A 22,111-nucleotide genomic window follows, 5' to 3' on the forward strand; every position below is an offset into this window, starting at 1 on the left:
ATAATTCATTATTTAACCCTTACATAAAATGAAAATTCATAACGTACTCATATAAAGGGATAGTCCACCCAAAAATTAAAAATCTCTCATCATTTTCTTACTCGTGTCATTCCAAAACTGTATGACCCAAAAGAAGATATTTCAAAAACTTTGGGAACCAAACAACATTGGAGCCAATTGGCTTACACTGTATGGGGGAAAAAAAACAAAGAGATATAATTCTCAAAGTATCTTTTTATGATTCACAGAAGAAAGCAAGTCATATAAACCGTATGCGCCAGCCCAGATAGCACATGTACATCTGTGAAAGATCGCTCCGTCTGAAAGCATCTGCTGTGAACAAACATGTGCTAGATGTCTTTAAGATGTCAGTTTTACTTGCATTCTACATCATATACGTCTTAAAGACATTTTCTAAACATCTATTTGACATCTGACAGGAAACATCTTATAGACATATTGCAGATGAGCAAACACAAAAAAAAAATACTTCTTGCAGATATACAGTAAATGCAGATGTCAAATAGACGTCTTCATGATGTACGTATGCAGGGAGAGACAAGCTTGCAGCCGTCTTTAGAATTCTGTCTTTGAACTTCCGTTTTCGCGGTAGCTCTATAGCCACGCTGTTGAAGAGTAATCAGCTGGTGACGTGGATTTACTAATTATAGAGTTAACAAAAGATATCATGAGCATTGTAATGTTCGAATCGGATGGGTTTTTTTTTTTGTTGTTGTTGTTTTTTTTTTTTTTTTTTTACGAGCGTTTCATTCATTAATTTTTTATGACCTTACCTTCATGCTGTGGAAATAAAAACAGAAGACAACGAATGGAAAGGGTTGGAGCTACATAAGGTCTATATAGGTTTGATGCAACATGAGGGTGAGTAAATAATTAACAGAATTTTTATTTTGGGGTGAAAATACAATGGGGTCTAAACAACCATCAGTTATAAACTTATCCCTGTATGTATATATTGCAAATTTTAGGTGCAATTGTAATTATCCTAAGATGAATAATTGCAATACTATGCTAGTGCAAAATAAAATCCAAAAGTATGGAAATGCCCACTTGAGGTATACAAGCTAAGTAAAGTTAGTCACCCAAAAAAGAAAACATGGGCTTTTACTTGCCCCAAATCAGGTGGACTTTCTACTTTCAGACAAATGTCGGTCCTGATCTTTTTGGGTCACTCAATGGGAAAATGCCAAACTCATGTCATGGAACTGCTTCCATTTTTACAACCCAAGCTAGAAGTGGTTTTGCATACTTACAAATTCGACACAGGAGGCCTTTGTTCACCCCTCGGAGCTGTGGAGACATTTTTTTTTTTAATGGATGGCTTTTTTTATTTAACTTCGTTTGGACTGTTGCAACATCCGCTGAGTGCCATGAAACAGCTTGAAAGGTCAAAGACAATTTTTTTTATATAACTCAGACTGGATTTGTCTGAAAGAAGAAAGTCATATACACCTAGGATGCCACAGGGGTGAGTAAAATGCAGCCTAATTTTCATTTTTGGGTGAACTAACCCTTTAAGTTTTCAAACTATAAAAACTTCAATTATAAAACTTACACCAATCCCAGTAACATATACACCTAGGATGCCACAGGTGGGGCCCCCACATGGGTTTATGCCTGGGCTACACGGGTATCAAGTGGGCATGGTCCCAAAATGGGCATCTTTTCTGGGGCCCACTTGGGTCAGCTAAGTAGGTCCCACATGGGCAAAAACAGGTGGGCTACCTATGTCGGTCCTATTTGGGTCACTAATGGGAAATGAGTGCATGGGCTCAGAATGGGAAACACAAATGGGGCCCATATATAGGCTGCCTACATGGGCCCAAGGTAGTACCCGCAAAGGAAATCTCTATATGGGCTATGAATGGGGAAAACAAATAGGGCCCACTTTGATAAACCTTATGGGTCAGACATTGGCAAACCACAATCAGTCCCATATAGGCTGCCTACATGGGCCCAAGGTAGTCCCCACATAGGTAATCTCTATATGGGTTATGAATGGGAAGACATATGGGGCCCACTTTGATAAACCATTTGGGTCAGACATGGGCAAACACAACTGGTCCCATATAGGCTGCCTACATGAGCCCAAGGTGGTACCCACATAGGTAATCTCTAGATGGGATCTGAGTAGGTAAATACATATGGGGCCCGCTTGGCCAAACCATATGGGTCATACATGGGCAAACACAATCAGTCCCATATAGGCTGCCTACATGGGCCCAAGTTAGAATCCACATAGGTAATCTCTATATGGGTTATTAATGGGAAAAACATATGGGGCATACTTTGATAAATCATATGGGTCAGACATGGGCAAATACAACTGGTCCCATATAGGCTGCCTACATGAGCCCAAGGAAGTTCTCACACAGGTAATCTCTAAATGAGTAATGAATGGGAAAAACACATGGGGCCCGCTTGACCAAACCATATGGGTAAGACATGGGCAAACACAATCAGTCCCATATAGGCTGCCTACATGGGCCCAAGGTAGTACCCGCACAGGAAATCTCTAAATGGGTTACGAATGGGAAAACATACGGGGCCCACTTTGATAAACCTTATGGGTCAGACATTGGCAAACACAATTAGTCCCATATAGGCTTCCTACATGAGCCCAAGGTAGTACCCACATAGGTAATCTCTAGATGGGTTCTGAATGGGTAAATACATATGGGGCCCTCTTGGCCAAACCATATGGGTCAGACATGGGCAAACAAAAACAGTCCCATATAGGCTGCCTACATGGGCCCAATGTAGTACCCACATAGGTAATCTCTATATGGGTTATGAATGGGGAAATCAAATAGGGCCCACTTTGATAAACCTTATGGGTCAGACATTGGCAAACACAATCAGTCCCATATGGCTGCCTACATGGGCCCAAGGTCGTACCCACATAGGTAATCTCTAGATGGACTATGAATTGGGAAATAAATACTGGGGCCTACTTTGATAACCCATATGGGTCAGCATGGGCAAACACAATCAGTTCCATATAGGTGGTATACATGGGCCCAAGGTAGTACCCACATGGGTAATCTCTTTATGGACTATGAATGGGGAAATAAATATGGGGTCCTACTTTAATAAACCATATGGGTCAGACATGGGCAAACACAATCAGTCCCATATAGGTTTCCTACATGAGCCCAAGGTAGTACCCAGATAGGTAATCTCTAGATGGGTTCTGAATGGGTAAATACATTTGGGGCCCGCTTAACCAAACCATATGGGTCAAACATGGGCAAACACAAACAGTCCCATATAGGCTGCCTACATGGTCCCAAGGTAATACCCACATAGGTAATCTATATATTGGTTATGAATGGGAAAAACATATAGGGCCCACTTTGATAAACCATATGGGTCAGACATTGGTAAACACAATCAGTCCCATATAGATTGCATACATGGGCCCAAGGTAGTACCCACATAGGTAATCTCTATATGAGTTATGAATTGGAAAATACATACAAGTATCATTGTGAATATAATGAATTATGTAATAAATATAAATTGTCCATCTGTAGATTACATAATAAACTGTACACTTGTATATAAATCTGTACAATCATTAAAACAATTATATACAGTACATTTATAATTTATAATCTTTGTTATAATACCACTAACAGTTGACCGTGGAATATTAAGTAGTGAGGAAATTTCACAAATTGACTTATTACACAGGTGGAAATCTGGTACCACGCTTGAATTCACTGAGCTCCTGAGAGCGACCTATTCTTTTACAAATGTTTGTAGAAGCAGTCTGCATGCCTAGGTGCTTGATTTTATACAACTGTGGCCATGGAAGTGATTGAAACACCCAAATTCAATGATTTGGAGGGGTGTCCCAATATAGTGTATGTGGGTACAGGCCATGGCTCTTCAAATCCAGTCCTGGAGTGTGGGTGTTCAGCAGACATTAGTTCCAACCCTAATCATTGGCATAACATATTCTAAGTGTCAACTTTTAGTGGTCTGACTTTGTGAGTTACTGCAAAATGCTTATCTCCATATAGTTATTTTAAAATCTATACAAATGGTTCAAAATATCCAGAAAGTGGTCACTGTAAAATATGAAGAACGGGTAATTATCTATCAAAATAATGGAATTATAATAGCTTAGAGATGGGTAGAAGAAGTCAAACCCCTAACAACAGCCATATGCCCTTATATTCAATGGAGACACTCCAGAGTTTTCTGGTCAGTCAGTGAGTGACAATGTAATTCTAGAGATTTTGAAAATTGGGGTGGTTAGGGTTTTGATTATTGAAAGGGGCACATCAGTTAAGATGATGAAATAGCCCATGTAAAGAAAGATAGAATGGAAATTCATGGTTTGAAGAGAAAATCCATTGTAAATTCAGAAATCATATTTGCAGCATTAGGAGTACAGAAAAAAGTGCAATGTCATTTATTTAGCATATTTTGTTTTGTGTTGAGTTTTGTTTTGAGGCCAACAGTACAGACTTTCCTTTACAGTCATAGTTGGCACATAACTGACCCTCAAAGTTGAAATATGGTTGAAATAATGTCAGTTGTTGTTTTAACGTTAACACAATGTAACGTTTAATAGGCCTATAACAAAACAGTTGAAAAGGTTTTTTTTTTTTTTTACAAAATATGTATGTTGAATCAATTCAAGAAATACATAACCTTTGAATCATTATTATTTCTAGTGATTATTTTGTTATTATTTTAGCATTGTATGATATTTTGATTAAAACACCACTTCAAAAATCTAAATTTATGTTAAAATATAATCATATTATTAACAATAATAATAATAATGGATATAATTTCAATCTCTGTAGTACGGATAAGAGCAGCAGAAACTTTTTTGTTTTGTGTGATTTTCTTACAATTTTGTGTGTGTGCCTAAAGCTAGAAACCCTCACTGCAGCGTTAAATATATATATATATATATTTGCAATTTTATGCAAAAGTTATGTAATGAAAAGTGTTATAAATGTATGTAGCTATTTAAAAAAAAAGAAAGAAAGAAATATAAAAAACGGAGTCCGGATCATTTTACTGACTCTCTTGTTCGATCTCGTTCATCAAAATGAACGAATCTTTTAGTCATTTCGTTCATTTGAGTCGCGTTAAATGTTATATTTTTAACATCCAAATTCCCCAAACACATCCACCTTCGCAATCTTAATCATATTCTGAATTAGGAAATCATACAATGCAGCCAAAGATAATTTATGAGAAACATGAATGATTACTTTGACTTCCGAGTCTTTCTTTTGTCACGTGTCAGACGCAATGAACGAATCGTTCATGATCGACCCATCACTAGCCAATGGCGCCATTTTGCAATCTGTTGGCGGTCTAGGATTGAGCTGCAGGTTACTGCGGTGAGTACATCTTTGATTATATGATGATGTTGTAAATGTGTTTTAATAAACTGTATAATTCCATAGAATATAACACATTTCATAGAAAAGTTCATTTAGCTGATAAGAGGGGGAAGTGGTCAGTTTGCTATAATTAATTTAACAATTCGACATTGGAATTCGTGAAATGTAAAATAAAAATAAAAATACATTGAAGTCATCTAATGGGGCATAGAAACAGTAAGGTCAAATAGTTCGAAGTTTAAACAAACAAATGTTTGTTTATCAGCAGAATATCAGTGTCTGGAGCTCGATGCGCCGTAAACCCGCGCATTTTTTAAACACTTTGAGCTCATGTCCGCTCGTTAAACAGAAGAGGAAGCAATCCAAATACAAAGTTGTCAATGCGTCTGTAAGGCGAACTCCGAAGTTTGTCAAAAATCCCAGTATATTATTACTTATTAATATAATATTTCATACGTTATCAGAGCCCTAACCTGTTACTTTTAGACATTATTAGACAGATTATTAATTGATATTATAAATATATTTTTATATCGGTTGGTATAAAGATTTTAAATGTTTTATTATTAGAATGTTATTAATATTATAAATAATGTTTAATAATTTATGATCATAAGCTAATCCTGTCATACACAATATATTGCATTTAAAAGTTTTTTTAAAAGAGTTAATTTATAGTTAAAAGTGGGACACTTAATTATATTTAGTCCTGATTAAATTAAAATAATTAAAGATTCAAAATTCACCCCATCCAGAATTGTTTAAAAAGTGATAAAAAGTTCCAAAAAGAATGACTGTTTAAGACACACAGACATACCCTGATAGAGTTCTATAGAAATCAAATGATAATATTAAGTACACTTCACATTGTTCTCATGTTTTATTGTTGAGCTGTCAAGTTGTCATGTGTTGCAATAATCAGTTAGCTTCTTATTCTATTTATTATTCTTTTTTCTTTTTGACCGGCATGAATGGGTGACCCTTATTTTGCTACATTGAAGGTGGCAACCATAACCTCTAATCAAACATTAGAATAACAGCCTTTTCTACTACGAGCATCATCATACTTTTATTTTAATTTTTTTCAGATACTGAATAGCTGGCAGGTGTTCTTCTATATACCATGTAAGTAATTTGAATTTATTATTTTTCTATATGCAAATATAGTTTCACTAAGGATATACTTTGTATTTATTAGAAATTGTTATATCGGTTATGGCCAATGTTTTTACAATACCTCATTGATTTTTCATCTTCTCTCAACTTTAGAATTGCTCAATTTTCCCCCCACTATTTGATGTTGGCTTATGCTTTTTAACAGTTAATTCAGTCTTCACAACTTATTAAGCAATACATGTAACAGTACTCACATAGATTTCAAAAACTCACCAAGCTATCAAAAACATTGTAGTCAGATGTCCCAATAGTTTAGCTAAATTGACTTTATACAAAATACTATAATACAAAAAGTGCTGTGTTTTAATGTAGTTTAACTCCTACTAGGGCTTGATTAAGATTCTTGATAATGGCAAAAATCATAATCACGATTATTTTGGTCAGTATTGAAATCATGATTATTTAGCATGATTATAGGTGGGTGATTATAGTCTTATTTTATGATATGAGTAATTTTAAATGTTAGTGAAATTTCACAATTACAAAAAAAAAAATAAATAAATAAGTAAACAGTCACCAATACAATAAGAACAAAGAAACAAACAAAAATACAACAAAACAAAAATTCAAATTTAGGGTGTGTTCACACTTGGCATCTTTTTTGAAGCTGTCAGTGTCTTTTTTTTTTTTTTTTTTTACATTATAATATTCTATTAAGTAAACCTTGTTTTCAAATGCCACCGCCAGCGTCTTTTTCTGCAGCTCAGAGCATCTTAGCGAGACCTGTCGTTTCCATAACAACAAGAAAAAATGGTGAAGGTGCTGGTAGATGGACTTATTGTACAAGTGTCGTAGCACGAGGAGTTATATTACATGAGCACAAAACTCTACGATAATATACACCATAAAGACGCTGTGTGGGCACAGATTGGACAGATCCTTAATGTAAAGATAAGTGTATCATCTACTACTTGTCGTTAACAAAACTATCTGCTAACGTTAGCTAACATTATCGTTCGCTCAGCAAAAGTTGTCTTTTTGTTAAAGTGTTGTTGAAAGAATGTTACCTCCCTTTTACCGGAACTTGGCGGGCATAGGCTACTGTAGCAGCTGTTGTTATAACGACAAAAGACACCCTTGGCTGCTATTTGGAATCAATTGGTGCCAGCTTTTTTTTTACTAAAAAAGCACCCCTGTCAACTTTTACTTGTCAAAAAAGACGCCATGTGTGAACGCCCTAAATAAATAGTGTTTTAGGTTTTTCAGGAAGATGTACAAACAGTGGTATTACCTACATACAGTAGCCTACAACAGAAAATTAATAAAGTAATCAAATGTAAAATAACTCTGCTGTATACGGTTATCTCGGAACACGTGGACAGGAGGCTGCCTAGGGAACAGTATCTCTTTCTTGGCTTAATACGCTTTTAATAACACTGTTTAGTATCAAGCACGTCATGCAGTTTAGCAACAACAAACTGCATTCTACAACTGTCACGGTCCCTGACATCAATCACCAACACCTGTCCCTCATCAGCCCCTTGTTAACCAGTCTATTTAAACCTCTGTGCTTCAGTTGTTGTTGCTGTTTGTGTATTCCTGTCATTGTTCCCCGCCTTCGCTTTGTAGCTGTTACCAATGTTTTTGGATTATCTTGTGTTTATGTTTGTCTATTAAACTTGTGTTACTCCTACGCATATAAATATCAAGAATTAAATGCTGAAATTCTAAACTCTCTTCCATTATGCATATTTTGATCTCAAAACTAAATATAATAGGTATATGATGACTCGACTTAACTGTTCCAATAGTTGCATCCTCGGGAGGTCTTATTTGAAGGCTGCATAAGTCATCGAGATGATCTCTTAAGAAAAGTAACCCTTAGATTGCAAATTAAGAAGTTATAATATTTGACACCTCACTAAAAATAACAATACATTTTTATTAAGTTTGCTTTTCTTAAATAAGACATCCCTGATGACATAATCAGCCTTCAAATGCGACCTCTGGAGGACGCAGCATACAGTACATATCGCTTTCTGCCCCTGGTTTCTGTGTGTTGTAGTGAAATGGATTACCTTAATGGCAATTCACGGACGAGGAGGAGGAGAATCAAAGTCAGAGTGCAGCAGCATTTAATGAGTATTGCAATGGAGGCTATGGAGCAGGCAGATCAGGCTGTGGACCAGGCAGTGCAAAAATATTGAGGACAATGCTGATGAAACTGTAAATCTGGATTTTGATGTTGATACTGAAGTTGATGACTTGTACATGGAAAGTGATCCTGATGAAGATTCTTGCTCTGATAATCCTGAAGAGGAACCCCATAATGATGCAAAAAGGAAACTGGCTGAATGGGCAGCTAACCGAAATGTATCTCATTCTGCACTTTCAGAACTATTAGGTATACTTTTGGAGCTAGGTTTAGATTTACCGAAGGATCCCAGAACTCTCCTCAGTACAGTGAAAGAATGTGATGTGAAAAAGATGGGTCAGGGTAGTTACTATCATTTTGGCCTTACAAGTGCAATAATTTCAGAATTGAAAATTACAAGCGAGAGTGAACTGACAACAGATACATTGACTGTTCGTGTGAATGTTGATGGATTACCTCTTTCTAGGAGCTCTAATATGCAGTTGTGGCCTATATTAGGTCAGATAGTTTAATTACCAAAAGCAAATGTGTTTATAATTGGTGTCTATGCAGGTCCCTGTAAACCTGAATCAGTAAATGACTACATGCATGATTTTATAGAAGATTTAAAAAGTGTCACAAGAGTTGGTGTAACTTTTAATGGTAAACACTACAATGTACCACTGCCAGATGCGTTTATCTGTGACACTCCAGCAAGAGCCTTTTTAAAATGTGTCAAAGGTCATGGTGGCTACAGTTCTTGTGAGCGTTGCACGCAGTATGGCGTTTATCTTGATGGTAAAGTTGTGTTTCCTGACATGGATTCAAGCCTAAGAACAGACACTCAGTTTGATCAAATGTTTGATGAAGAGCACCACCACTCTAAATCACCTCTCCAGGGCCTAGGCATTGGCATGGTTTCCAGTTTTTCTTTGGACTATATGCATTTAGTTTGCTTGGGCATTGTCCGTAAATTAATTGCTCTGTGGTTCAAGGGACCATTGCAGTGTCGGGTTTCGTCTTCTACTCTATCTGCTATCTCTGATCACTTGAAACTGTGTAGACCAAGCTTACCTCGAAGCTTCTCCAGAAAGCCACGTTCTTTGACTGAGTACAGCCAATGGAAGGCTACAGAATTCAGGCAGTTTTTATTATATACAGGGCCTGTTGTGCTTTTTCAAAGATTACCACGTCAACAGTACAAAAAGTACTTTCTTGTGTTGTCATCTGCTATGAGAATACTTTTGTCTCCTATGTGTAGAGAATTCTATGGGTATGCCCAAAAATTATTAAGATGTTTTGTTACCAACTTTGAGAAGATATATGGGAAAAAATTTCTGGTTAACAATACACACAGTCTTTTACATTTAGCAGATGATGCTAAAAAGTATGGCCCTCTGGATTCAGTTTCATGTTTTCCATTTGAGAATTATTTGGGACAGTTGAAAAAAAATGGTGAGAAGACCACAGAATCCTGTGCAACAAATTGTCAGGCGTGTTTATGAAAGGCATTTATTTGCTCACATGTCCGAAGAAATGCCTGAAAATGTTAAACTGACACAGCCTCATGAATTTGGACCAATGCTGACAGAATTTCCGCTGCATCAGTATGTTCAATACAAAATGTTCAAACACAAAGACACAATGATCTCAAGCTCCATTGGTACCAATTGTTTTGAACTTGAGGGAAGAGTTGGGATTGTGCGGAACATTGTGCATTCCACTGTGACTGGAGGAACACATGTGGTGTATGAACTTTTTCAGACAGGGACATGTTTTTTCAACTACCCCCTTGATTCTACATCTCTTGGAGTCTGTTTGCTATCAAAACTGTCTGGTCAGCTTTCCAGTGCTCCAGTGACAGACTTCACTAAACCGCTGCTTTTATTGCCTCTTAATAATATGTTTGTGGCTTTGCCTCAGCTACACAGTACATGATTTATTGAACTCTGCAGGGTGTCCTCGTTCAGTGTTGTGGAGTTTGTGGATGAGGTTGACTCTGATGGCTGCAAGAAAATGGACATAATTCCATTCGAGTGGTTCAAGGGCACAGAGAGAAAAGTATGCTGGTGGCCACCAGTCTCACTATCCAATGTAACGAAGGCTGTAAAAGAGCACACACCACCAGCCAGCAACTGGATAGCGTGTAATGTGCGTGTAATGGGAAATGCAGGTAACTGATTTTCCTCCTTTATTAAATATAGTAGAATAAATACTGCTATACTTTGCTTCCGTTAATTAGTTATTTGACCCTTGAACTCTTTATGTTTGTGTTCATTTCTTTACATCTTTGTTTTCCAAAGTAATACATAAAGGGCTGATATAACTATAGGTTTTCACTCCTACAGGATCACACCAGGCTTGACACAGTTTATTAATTAAATCAGATGTGCTCTTGATGGATAGGAAAGAAAACCACAATAACACTTTGCAAATAAGATGTGAAATCTGATTTATAGTTATTTGCATATATTCTGGAACAAATGTTGCATTCGTGGTACTAAACGCTAATGTGAATTTCAAAATTTGCCTCACTCCTTTTGTGTATCATTGTGTTTTACAGCATCTTATGCCGAAGCTAGGGTTAAACTGCACCAAGCTGAGTATTCATCAGACTTGACAGACACAGAAAATATCTCAAGAAAAAAAAGGTAGGTGTTATTTGGAGCAATGCAGGTCGAATTCCATGCCCTCTAGAAATAATATGAAGGTAGTAGGTGAAGTGTGTTTTATATGTTTGTGTTAACTTCTCTAGGCCAAGTGCAAAAATCCTCCAGAGTCAACTGAGCACCCAGCTGCAATCAAGTGAGAATTCAGATTCTTCAGAGGAGCTTCCACCCACTCCACCAAACCAACTCCTTTGGCCAGCAGTGAGAGAAGTGAGCAATCACTTCCAAAACCCCACTGCCCAACGAGGCACCAGCCCCACAGCTACAATTACCAGCCCCACAGCCCGAGGAGTTGCCAGCTCCCCAGCTACGGTTACCAGCCCGACGGCCCTAGGATTGTCCAGGCCCCCAGCCCGAGGAGTTGCCAGCCCAACTTGTGAAGCCATGTTCACTAAAATTCTAACAGTTTTAGAAGAAGTGAAGGAGACACAACGTGTTCATGGAAAGATGTTGAATGTCCTGCTGAAAAAGCAAGATGGATCAATGGTAGAGGTTCCTGAAGGAGTGGTCTTACCTCTGAAAACCCAGGCTGACCTTGAGGCTCTTGATCAGAAGCTGGGGGATCGTAGTGTCATGTCTGCTGTTGTAAGTTTACATGTTGTAAGGCCTACATATTTATTTTAATTGATAAATTGTTGTAGTTTCTTTTTTTTATTGCTATACCTTTTTAAGTCTAATAAAGTTTAAATTTAAAATTTTAAAATAAAGTTTAAATTTCAGTAAGTATTTGTACATAGATTGCAAAGTACCATTTGATATAAAAATATCTATTGCAACTAATTTTCCATATACTTTCAGGAATTGATTTTATTAATCTTAGCTTATTGTTTTTGCAGTTTATGTAAACTTTTGTTTTCTATCTTTGGCTCTCATCCTTAGGTTGCCATGGTGGCAGATGTGGGCGGCACAAGTATAGATGACGCAACGAGAAGATTGACGAAATACATCTTTTCAAATGAGCTGGCATTGGAGTACAATTTGTTTGGCCGTCATGGGAAAAAAAAGTTTAAAGATTTGCGTATTTTCAACGTTGTGTATGGTAAGTAAATTAATTAAGTAAAAACTTCAGTTGTTAATAATGATCTTAAATTTGATGGTGACACTTTACAATAAGTTTACATTGGTTAATGCATTAACTACCATCAGCTAACAGTGAGCAATGCTTTTGTTACAGTATTATTCTTTGTTAACATTAGTTAATGAAAACACAACCAACCATTGTTAATTCATATTAGCTCAGGTCCATTAAGCTATATTAACAGCTAAAATGTTTTATTTTGGTTATGTATTAGTAAATGTTGAAATTAACATGAACTAAGATTAATAAATGCTTTAGAAGTATTTGTCATTGTTACAAAGGTAATTAACTAACAAAAAATAGAATGTTATTGTAAAGTGTTACCAATTTCATTTTAAAATCTGCAGACAGAATGCCTGAATTCCATTCCTTCCAGTTTCCTCCCCACGTGCCTACTTAATCCTGTAAAGCCCGGCATATGAAAATAATAGTCCGAAAATCTATTTTATTTAAATAGTGCAGTACATTAAACTTTTAGACAATTTTTTTTTTTTTAAATAGAAAGACAGGTGCAGGTAATCACACAAGCTAAATTTCACTGTCACTTTCTGCTGTGAGTTTGGACTGCCTTAGACAGAGAGCAGACACAAATCAAATCAGGTTTGTTGCTTTAAATCCATTAGACAATGTTCCTCCACATAGCATTTCTTTAGAACATACACACCAAATGTGTATATATTTCTTGTGACCTCGTAATAATTCTACACTTTTGATGACATGACTGCAGTTCTAAAGTTTGTGAGATCCGCCAAATTTAATAACTACTGAATTGAGTCATCCAGAATGTGATTATCTGCCGCTACTGATCCACAGCAAATTGATCAGACTCTATTTGTAATATTAATTAGTTTGTATTAAAAAATTCATTTGTTTTTGCAGAGGCTCTTAAGAACAACCCCCTGACATCAAAGGTCAACCAGCAAGAAGCTGAGAGGGCACTGTCAAAATGGTTCACTGGAGCAAGAGACAGAGGAGGACAAAGGGCATCAAGAATACACCAAAAGATGGCGACAGTTTAAATTTTACAGGAAAGGTTATAAGGTTAATAGTTGCTGCATCTAGCTGTTCTAGTTCTTGTATTTTTTCTGACGATCGTGTTCTCAAATTTGTTGGGTTGGCAGCTTTCCCAAACACTCATGGCTGGTTCTAAAATAGTTTTGTGCCATTGTGACATAAACATGACATGATAGTTAGTTAAATAAAGCTGGATTTTGAACATATTTCAGTCTCACTGTGTTCTCTAATGCTTTAAAACTTGTTTGTGTGGTATTGCTTCTCATTTAGATGGAACCCAGATGATCTCTAGTTGGGCCACATGCATATGATTCCTAGTTGGGCCCCACCTACAGCCCTGTGAAATCCTGCATAAAACCTAAATGAGTAAGTTGCTGGGGCCAACATGGAACCCGTGGACAAACCCACTTCCAGCCCATATTTCAGCCCATGTAGTAACCTTGTAGTACCCAAAAAAAAACCTAAAGCTGGGACCACGATGGGTCTTATGCATGTTGCCCAGTAAGGTGCCCACCTGTTTATAAGTGCCATTCTATATGAAATCCATGTGGGCAGTTGGCATGGGGCCATTATTGAACCCACAGAAAATCCCATACAGAGCCCATTTTTCAGCCCATTTCAAACCAACATGGGCCCCACATACAAATATTGACAGCTGGGACCGAGCTGGGTCTTGTGCATGTTGCCCACTTGAGTCCCGTCTAGTACAAAGTGCAATCCTACATGAAATCCACCTGGGCGATAAACATGGGCCCATTATGGAACCCACGGACAATCCCATACAGAGCCCATTTTTCAGCCCATTTCAAAACCACACGGGCCCCACATACAAATGTCAACTGGGTTAAAGCTGGGACCGAGATGGGTCTTGTGCATGTTGCCCACTTGGGTACCACCTAGTACCAAGTACAATTCTACATGAAATTCATCTGGGCAATTAACATGGGGCCATTATGTAACCCGCGGACAATCCCATACAGAGCCCATTTATCAGCCCATTTCAAAACCACACGGGCCCCACATACAAATGTCAACTGGGTTAAAGCTGGGACAGAGATGGATCTTGTGCATGTTGCCCACTTGGGTACCACCTAGTACCAAGTACAATCCTACATGAAATTCATCTGGGCAATTAACATGGGGCCATTATGTAACCCGCCAAACAACATGGCCACACTAATACTCGTTTGCTTTAGATATGAGGAACAGGTATGAAATGAAACATTCTAGCTGTTGAGAGAGACTATCTTTAGCGCTCCATTAAGGACCACTTTTTTGAAACTTTGGAGCCTCTCAGAAGTCTCCAGATTCCGCTTTGTCCAAGCTTTGAAGGTAGCTTTTGTCACCGCTTGTTAAGGTATTTTGTTTTATTTTTATTTTTTCTTTGCTTTAGAATATGTGGTTTAGGTTGTAGGATGAGGTATGAGGAATGTAACATTTGATGAGAGAGTTGTTTAGTGTGAGTTGATTCATATGGATTAGTTGAGAATGTCAAGTTGTAGATGATTGACTATCAGTGTTGTAGAGTTACAGCAGAAGAGATTGCTGTGATGAGCTTTTAAAAGGTAAGACATTTATAGAATACAATTGTATATTATCAGCACAGCTAATCAAATTACCTTATTTCCCAGTTAATTAGTAGATTTAGGGGATGTTTTTCATTCTCTTAATGCAGTTTCACCCATCGTTATGTAATTAAGGCTTTAAAAACGTGATTTTTGCAGGGTGGGGAGTTTGTTGTTTGAGTACGTTAATATTGGATTGATTGCAAAGGATACTGATGGACCTAAGTGAGAATAAAAAAAAGTTCTGTTTTCATTTCAGAATTATGCTATGCTAAATTACCAAATATGTACTGTATACTACTACTGTATTATAGAAGTAATCACAGTAAATCTGTACTTTATGTGTACAATAAAAAGTGCTATGCAAATTGAATAAAAATTGATGCATCACCAGTAGGGAAATCATACATTCATACTATTTTCTGTGAGTGACTGGAGCATTCCCATGCAGCACAGCAAACCATGGTGGAGACTATACAAGGACAACATGCTTTTCAGTTTATACATGTATAAATCCATAGCTTAAATAAGTGCATAACAAAAATGTGTAGTATATTATAGTAATACTTTGGATTTGCTTATGTGTCAGAAAGTGAATGAGTGAATGACTAGGGTTGGCTTAGGACACGTGGGCCACAGCTGTGCATTTCATCAGCCTCTGCCTGAGCCATTAGTGAAAGAGGCTTTGATACCCTCAACACTAATAAGCCATTGTCAGATGGAGGACGCAGAGGTGGAGGGTATGGATGATTTGTTGGCCCACTGAGGTCAAAAAAGCTTAACCTCCCAGCATTATTGAACTGAGGTAGTGTGTTGTTAAAGAAAAGGACCGTCTGTTTTGATGATACCGTCAAACAACATCGCTCATTTTCATGATGACTTTTTTTTTCTTTCCACTGAGATATATTTGTAAGATACTGGTTAGTTATATGACTAAAACTGAAAGGCCATTATAGAGAATTCTTTTTTTCATGTCTAAAAGGTTCTTAACGGTGTACATAAGTTAGCATTAATCATTCATTACCATTAACCATAAGAATTAAAAGGCATCCTTGCAGAAAACATGCAAAAAATGCACTGTAGCAAAAAGCAATAAGCTACAGTAGGCATTATTTTTCCACAGTTTTTCCACAGTGAGTATTATTAATAATATTAATAATATACTACATATTAAAGCAATAAGCCTCAAGAAGCTGTGGTTTACAGTTTACAGGCCGTTGTTAGGCTTTGAATTTGACTCAACCAATCAAAATCAAGGATCAGAACTATCCATTTTAAAATGTGCTAATATTATATCAGAATTTATAATTTTTATTTTAATCTATATTTTTTATATATATTATATTTATTTATTATATTATATTTATATTATATTATATTATATTATATATTATATTTTATATTATATTATATTATATTATATTATATTATATCCATCTTGGAAATAATGACAAAACATTTCAGGAAAATTCTGACCACTTCTTATTTATTTTTTTGCCCAATGGTTTATTTTCTGTTTCTCTGGCCAAATCAGTATTGAGTTTGGTTTAAAAGCATGAATGGTTGGTTGTGACCATATTTGTTTCCACAGCACATACTGTATTTGTGGAACAGAATATAGAATCTTATGTTTTATGGAATGATATTGTTTCAGTTTTGGAGGGCTGTATTAAATAACATGACAGTGGTTAAACTATTCCTTATTGTTTTTGTTTTATTTGAAGTTTATTTTGTGGTTTATGTTATTATATTATATTTTTTTTTTTGTATTATAGATTTCATTTCATTTTGTTTTGGTTAAAGATGGTAATATTAAAACAAACATTTCAAAAAATAGAATCCATAGCTTATTGCACTTCCAATTAACTTGTGTACAAAAGATATTTGAAACTGAATACTTTAATTTTATTAATAAATATTATTATGTAAAATCATTCAACATGTTTATATATAAAACAGCGCAACATTATTTTCATTCCAACATTATTTTCATTCCAGGCTATCTGTTACAAGTCACGACTCATACAAACAATAACCATAGTTGTTTATGATTTTAGAAATAGAAAGGAGATTAAATATATCAGCAAGAAATTCTCTTGCTTGTCCAGACATATGACTCCTGCGCATAAAAGCTTTCATCAGACATTGTGATGGAGGACAACAGGTGTTATTAATGCATTTAAACTTAACAGCAAGGAATTACAGCTGACACCTGCCGTATTCCATCTACAATGTTGAAATATTCTAGAAGCAGCAACCATGTCCTTTTCCCAGAGCTGGCACACAGAGTGGACACCCATCTATTGTTTCTGTAACTTAGCTTATTGAATATTTTCCTTGCTTGGACATAGTGGCTTGCACAGACCTCCAGAGGTGGGGGGGGGGGGGGCTTTGAGAAGTGGTCTGGGGGCACCTATATCGGCCCAAATGGGCACTCTAGCGTCAGAGATTAAAAGGGAAGGGGCAGGGGCAGCCCCCCAACCCCCCATGCACACCACTGCTTGGACATGTCAGGCCAAGCATCCCGTTAAGCATGTGCACGTATAATCCTCTGGTATGTGTATATTTGAAATAGTTTGGACCTCAGATGTGTGTCTTGATAAGAACAGACCCTTGAATAATTGAAAGTAGTCCAGACTTCTGTTGGCAGCTCAGCAGGTTTGGAGAGAGGGACTGAGCTGACAGAAGCCACAGGGTGCAGATGTTCTGTAATTATGGGCTTGTGCTCTAATCAGCTTGAGAGGGAAATGGGCTTTCCTTCTCTTCAACCTGCCACTCTCATTATCTCTTTCCATCTTCCATTGACCTGTGTCAAATATTACAGGATGACCTTCATGTTTTCTGCTTCTTCTCTTTTTTTTTTCATTTAAAAACATTTAAGACACACTTAAGAATAATATGACATCGGCAACATGTGCAAGAATTATCATCATAGAGATTACATCCAATGCATCACATTCATGTTTAATGAAGAATTATTAGGCCTGTTTAAATTTATACTGTACTCTGTGTATTATTTTATTATAACAATTTATTGACACAGTGACAACTGCAATTGCATTTGTATTCATTGTAAACTTTCAATTTAAACATACATTTATGACTTTAAAACTCCTTTCTCAAAATGTTGAACTAGAATGTAGACATTAAACAAACTCTTAAAATAACAGCTCTTTGGAGTTGCATCCACTTGCCCTAACTGAGATACAGATCAAGGGAAAACATTCACACAGGAAGCCATGAATCACATTAATCTGAGCAGTTCAAGTAAAAAAAAAAAAAAAAAAAAAGAAGAAGAGGAAGAAGAAGAAGAAAAGAAAGAACATTGCTTAAATGTTACTCCAGTTACACTTATCTTGTACAAATGCTTTATCTGAAGTAGTTCACTTTTTAAGTTTCTCATATATTTATTTTGGTCCAATTTTGTTCTCCAAACTTATTTTTGTTCCTCAACTATATTACCTTCTTTATACATGACTAACCTACTTGATGCAGCATTCAATGTCAATTATGTTAACTGTAATATCTAAATATAAAACTAATCCAATCTTCCAGTTACACTATGAGGGCTGCTCGGAAATACTTCTACACAGTATCAAATTGCAATGCATGCCAATTCTTTCCACCAGGTTTTTTTCAGGTTTTACGCCCCGTATGAGAAAGAGTGCGAACTGTGACCCAGAGGCCAAAACTTTAGCCCAGCTGCACAGCTGGAAGATGCCTGTGTGCCCCCCAACCACTCAGGTTTCTCTTAGTCGCTAAGAGATATGAGCCCTCAGATGAACTGATCCATTTTAAATTGGACATGCTTTGGAGAATTCAGCATGTCCGTTCCTGATTAACGAGTTAATTTCCATTGTCATTCCTCTCTAGCTACAGTTTACATATACAAGAACCCTGTACCAATGGCATGCAGTGCCCTGAGAGTAAATAAACATTTCCATAAACATTTTTAACAAAAAAAGGGCAATTACATATCAGGCTACAAATGAAAATATGCATTTAGGTACTGAAGTATAACTTAATTGAATTTAGGCTCATTTAATAAGCAACCACCTAGAAATGGGATAGAATTCATCCAGAACACCCTAGCAACAGCATAGAAACAAGCTAAAATCCACTGAGAACCCCTTAGCAACCACATAGAAACCTACTGGCAACACACTAGCATCATGTCAGCAAGTTTGCACATGAAAATAAAAAAATTAAATCAAGCTGCCTTAATCAAAATGTATTTTTTACACTAAGTTACAAAGAGCCCATATAGTTGTTGAGGACCACTCGCAGTCGCAGGCCAAGCTCCGGGGGGGGGGGGGGGGGGGGGGGGATTACTTCAGCCAGTTGCACGGGCAGTCTGAAGGTAACAGTGATTGCAAACCCTCTAGGGAACCAACCCTCGCGGGACCATCGCTCCTCTTGCACTCTGCAACCAGTTGAGCTGCCAATGGAATGTGCTGGGCCCTCTACAAGGAGCGTACCAGCAGTATCCTTTGGCACACACAATAATACAAGCCTCTGTTACTATATTGCTTTGTTGTATTGAAATTCAAAGCTTACAATGCAATCTTGATAATAAAGCTTCATGTCTTTAAGTCCGTACTGCAGTCATTGTTATTTCTCTGAATGATGGTATGATGTGTATATTTTTAATGTCCTAATTGAGCAACATCCATTTTAGGCATTTTACTAGCATTACCGTTTCCATAGGAGTAAAATGCTATGTATATATGTTGAATTAATTATTAATTTGACCAATGTTTAAATCAGTACCTGCTTCAAAGTTAATACTGTTAACAAAATCATTGTTGAAACATTTGCAGTTAGCCTACAGTATGAATAAAAACACTATAACAAAATTACATAAATGAATAACTGTACAAGGTGAATTAAGGTATATGTGCATACTGTTAGTGAGTCACAGTCACCAGCTCCTCAGCTCCAGTGCTTCATCGTCTCCAAGCTCGGCCGTTCCCCTGGTATTCCCTGGAAAAGGAATTGGACTCAGTTACTCACAGATAAGACCCGCTAACTCTTGCTACTCCCCGAATTCTCATCTGGACTCTTTGCTTTGCTTTCTTCTACCTGCCAGTGTTCAATAAAACCTACTGTTGTTAGCACTTACCTCTGTGTCCCCCTGTATATGCTGACAGAATACAAGACCGACAAATGAGGACTGGGGATGGAGACCCGAACCCCCGCTGTGGCAGAGGTCCCCGAGGAGGTCATCAGTGCTCTTCGAGCTGCTCTCTGTTTTCGGTCACCAACCCATAATCTGGCTCTGCCAGTCCCATGGCCCTTCCTGCTACTTTATCGGGTGAGGTGGTTGAATGTGGCAGTTTTTTGCTTCAAATCTCTCTCTTTATCGGGATGCAGCCCCAGAAGTTCGTCATGGAAGGGTCAAAGGTGTCCTTCCTGATCTTTCTGCTCATTGGCTGGGCAATGTTCTGTGCATGAGCCATCTATGAATCTCAGAGTGGTTTAATTAACTCTTTCGATACCTTCTCAGCCCACTTTCAGAAAGTCTTCAGCCAGTCCACTGGCTCTCTGTCCACTGCCGACCAGCTCATTCGCTCCGTCTGAGCACTACTTCAGCAGACAATTATACTCTAGTTATGCTCTATACTCTGCACCCTGGCAGCCTCTAGCAGATGGAACGAGGTGGCGCTGCTGACGGCCTACTGACAGGGTTTAGAACTCCAGATCCGGGACATAATGGCCATCTATGATGACACTTTCAGTTTGAAGAACTTTATGCAAAAGGCCATGAAGATTTCTTAGCATCTCACCGCCTGCCAGCCCAACTAAACCGCTTTTGAATCAGCCTCACCCACTGCCTGTCCTCCAGTACCAGAACCGATGCAAGTGGATCGTCTCTCACGACGTGGAGCATCCTCGACATCTCGCCATGGGTCTGTGTCTCTACTGTGGAGCTTCAGGGCACTTCATTAAGATGTGGCCTTCTCGTCCCCCATGCCCCGAACCCTTGGAGCCCTTGGAGAGCCCTGCAATCCCAATCCCATGGTGACGAGTGGAAGGCGGCGTTCATAACCCCCTCAGCCCATTATGAATATCAGGTGATGCCGTATGGCCTAGTTAACTCACCATCCATCTTCCAGGGATTCATGAACGACACTTCATTCACCTCTACCTGAAGCTGGAGAAGTGTGAATTTGACCGCCCCACTGTCCAGTTCCTCTGTTACATCCTCACTGCAGATGGTATTCAAATGGACCAGGGGAAGGTCCAGGTCATCTGTCACTAGCCCCAACCGCAGTATGCCAAGGAGCTCTAACGATTCCTTGGATCTGCCAACTTTTACCACCGATTCATCCAGATTTTCAGCCTCCACTCAGTCCCCCTTACTTCCATGCTCCGTCGTCAGCCCAAGTCTCTGTTCTTGAACCCCGAAGCTCTGGTCACCTTCAAGAAGCTCAAGGATGCCTTCTGCACTGCTCCAATCCTCACTCAACCCCCCCAACTCCCGTTCATAGTGGAGGTAGACGCCTCCACTACTGGCGTGGGAGCAGTGATATCACAATACCATGGAGAGCCTCCCCGCCTCCACCCTTGCGTGTAATACTCCAGGAAGCTTACCCCAGCAGAGCAGAACTATGACACTGGTAACAGGGAGGTACCTCCAGGCATGCTGCCACTCCAACCAACACAGCTGGAACCGCTTCCTCCCATGGGCCAAGTGTGCACAGAACTCCCTGAAACAGACCACCACAGGCCTCACCCCATTTCAATGTATACCTGGTTTCCAGCCCCCTCTGTACCCCTAGACAGAAGAACCCTCCGACAATCCAGCTGTAGACCAGTGGTTCCGAACAAGCTAGAGAGTTTGGGACACAGCCCATGTCCACCTCCAGCAGGCAGTGTGGAGACACAAGGCCTTCGCAGATGCTTGCCGGTCCAATGCCCCGATCTATTGCCCAGGAGATGAGGTCTGGCTCACGACCCGGGATCTGCGTCTCATGCGCAGCACTGACCTCATACATCATCAGCCCATAGCTGCTTCCATGTACAACTGTTTCCGCAAGATATGCTGGTGCAAGTCACATTAAAGTGATTATTTTTTTTTTAATATGGATATTTTTTTAGATACAGATGGATTTTGTTCAGGAGGCGTTTGTTTTTGA

At 38.2% G+C, this 22,111-nt stretch overlaps 1 protein-coding gene across 2 annotated transcripts; it reads left to right on the forward strand.

Moving 5' to 3' along the window:
- The first annotated feature begins 5,042 nt into the window (after nucleotides 1–5,042).
- Nucleotides 5,043–13,613, forward strand: LOC109053553. 2 transcript variants are annotated; one of them, XM_042756893.1, is made up of 7 exons: nucleotides 5,043–5,393; nucleotides 6,485–6,521; nucleotides 10,602–10,819; nucleotides 11,210–11,297; nucleotides 11,402–11,900; nucleotides 12,195–12,354; nucleotides 13,273–13,613. In XM_042756893.1, coding segments are annotated over exons 2-7 (1,107 nt in total). In that variant the 5' UTR covers nucleotides 5,043–5,393; nucleotides 6,485–6,519; the 3' UTR covers nucleotides 13,413–13,613. The 2 variants fall into 2 exon arrangements, with proteins under 2 accessions (XP_042612827.1, XP_042612828.1); XM_042756894.1 differs by lacking the exon at nucleotides 10,602–10,819.
- The last annotated feature ends 8,498 nt before the right edge of the window (nucleotides 13,614–22,111 follow it).

Source organism: Cyprinus carpio, chromosome A5 (genome assembly GCF_018340385.1).
Source record: "Cyprinus carpio isolate SPL01 chromosome A5, ASM1834038v1, whole genome shotgun sequence".
NCBI lineage: Eukaryota > Metazoa > Chordata > Actinopteri > Cypriniformes > Cyprinidae > Cyprinus > Cyprinus carpio.

Bases quoted from the DNA above. Each gene is read 5' to 3' on its own strand.
- LOC109053553 (XM_042756893.1), top strand. The intron at 10,820-11,209 runs GTAACTGATTTT...TGTGTTTTACAG, and splicing joins GCGTGTAATGGGAAATGCAG to CATCTTATGCCGAAGCTAGG. The intron at 12,355-13,272 runs GTAAGTAAATTA...TTGTTTTTGCAG, and splicing joins TATTTTCAACGTTGTGTATG to AGGCTCTTAAGAACAACCCC.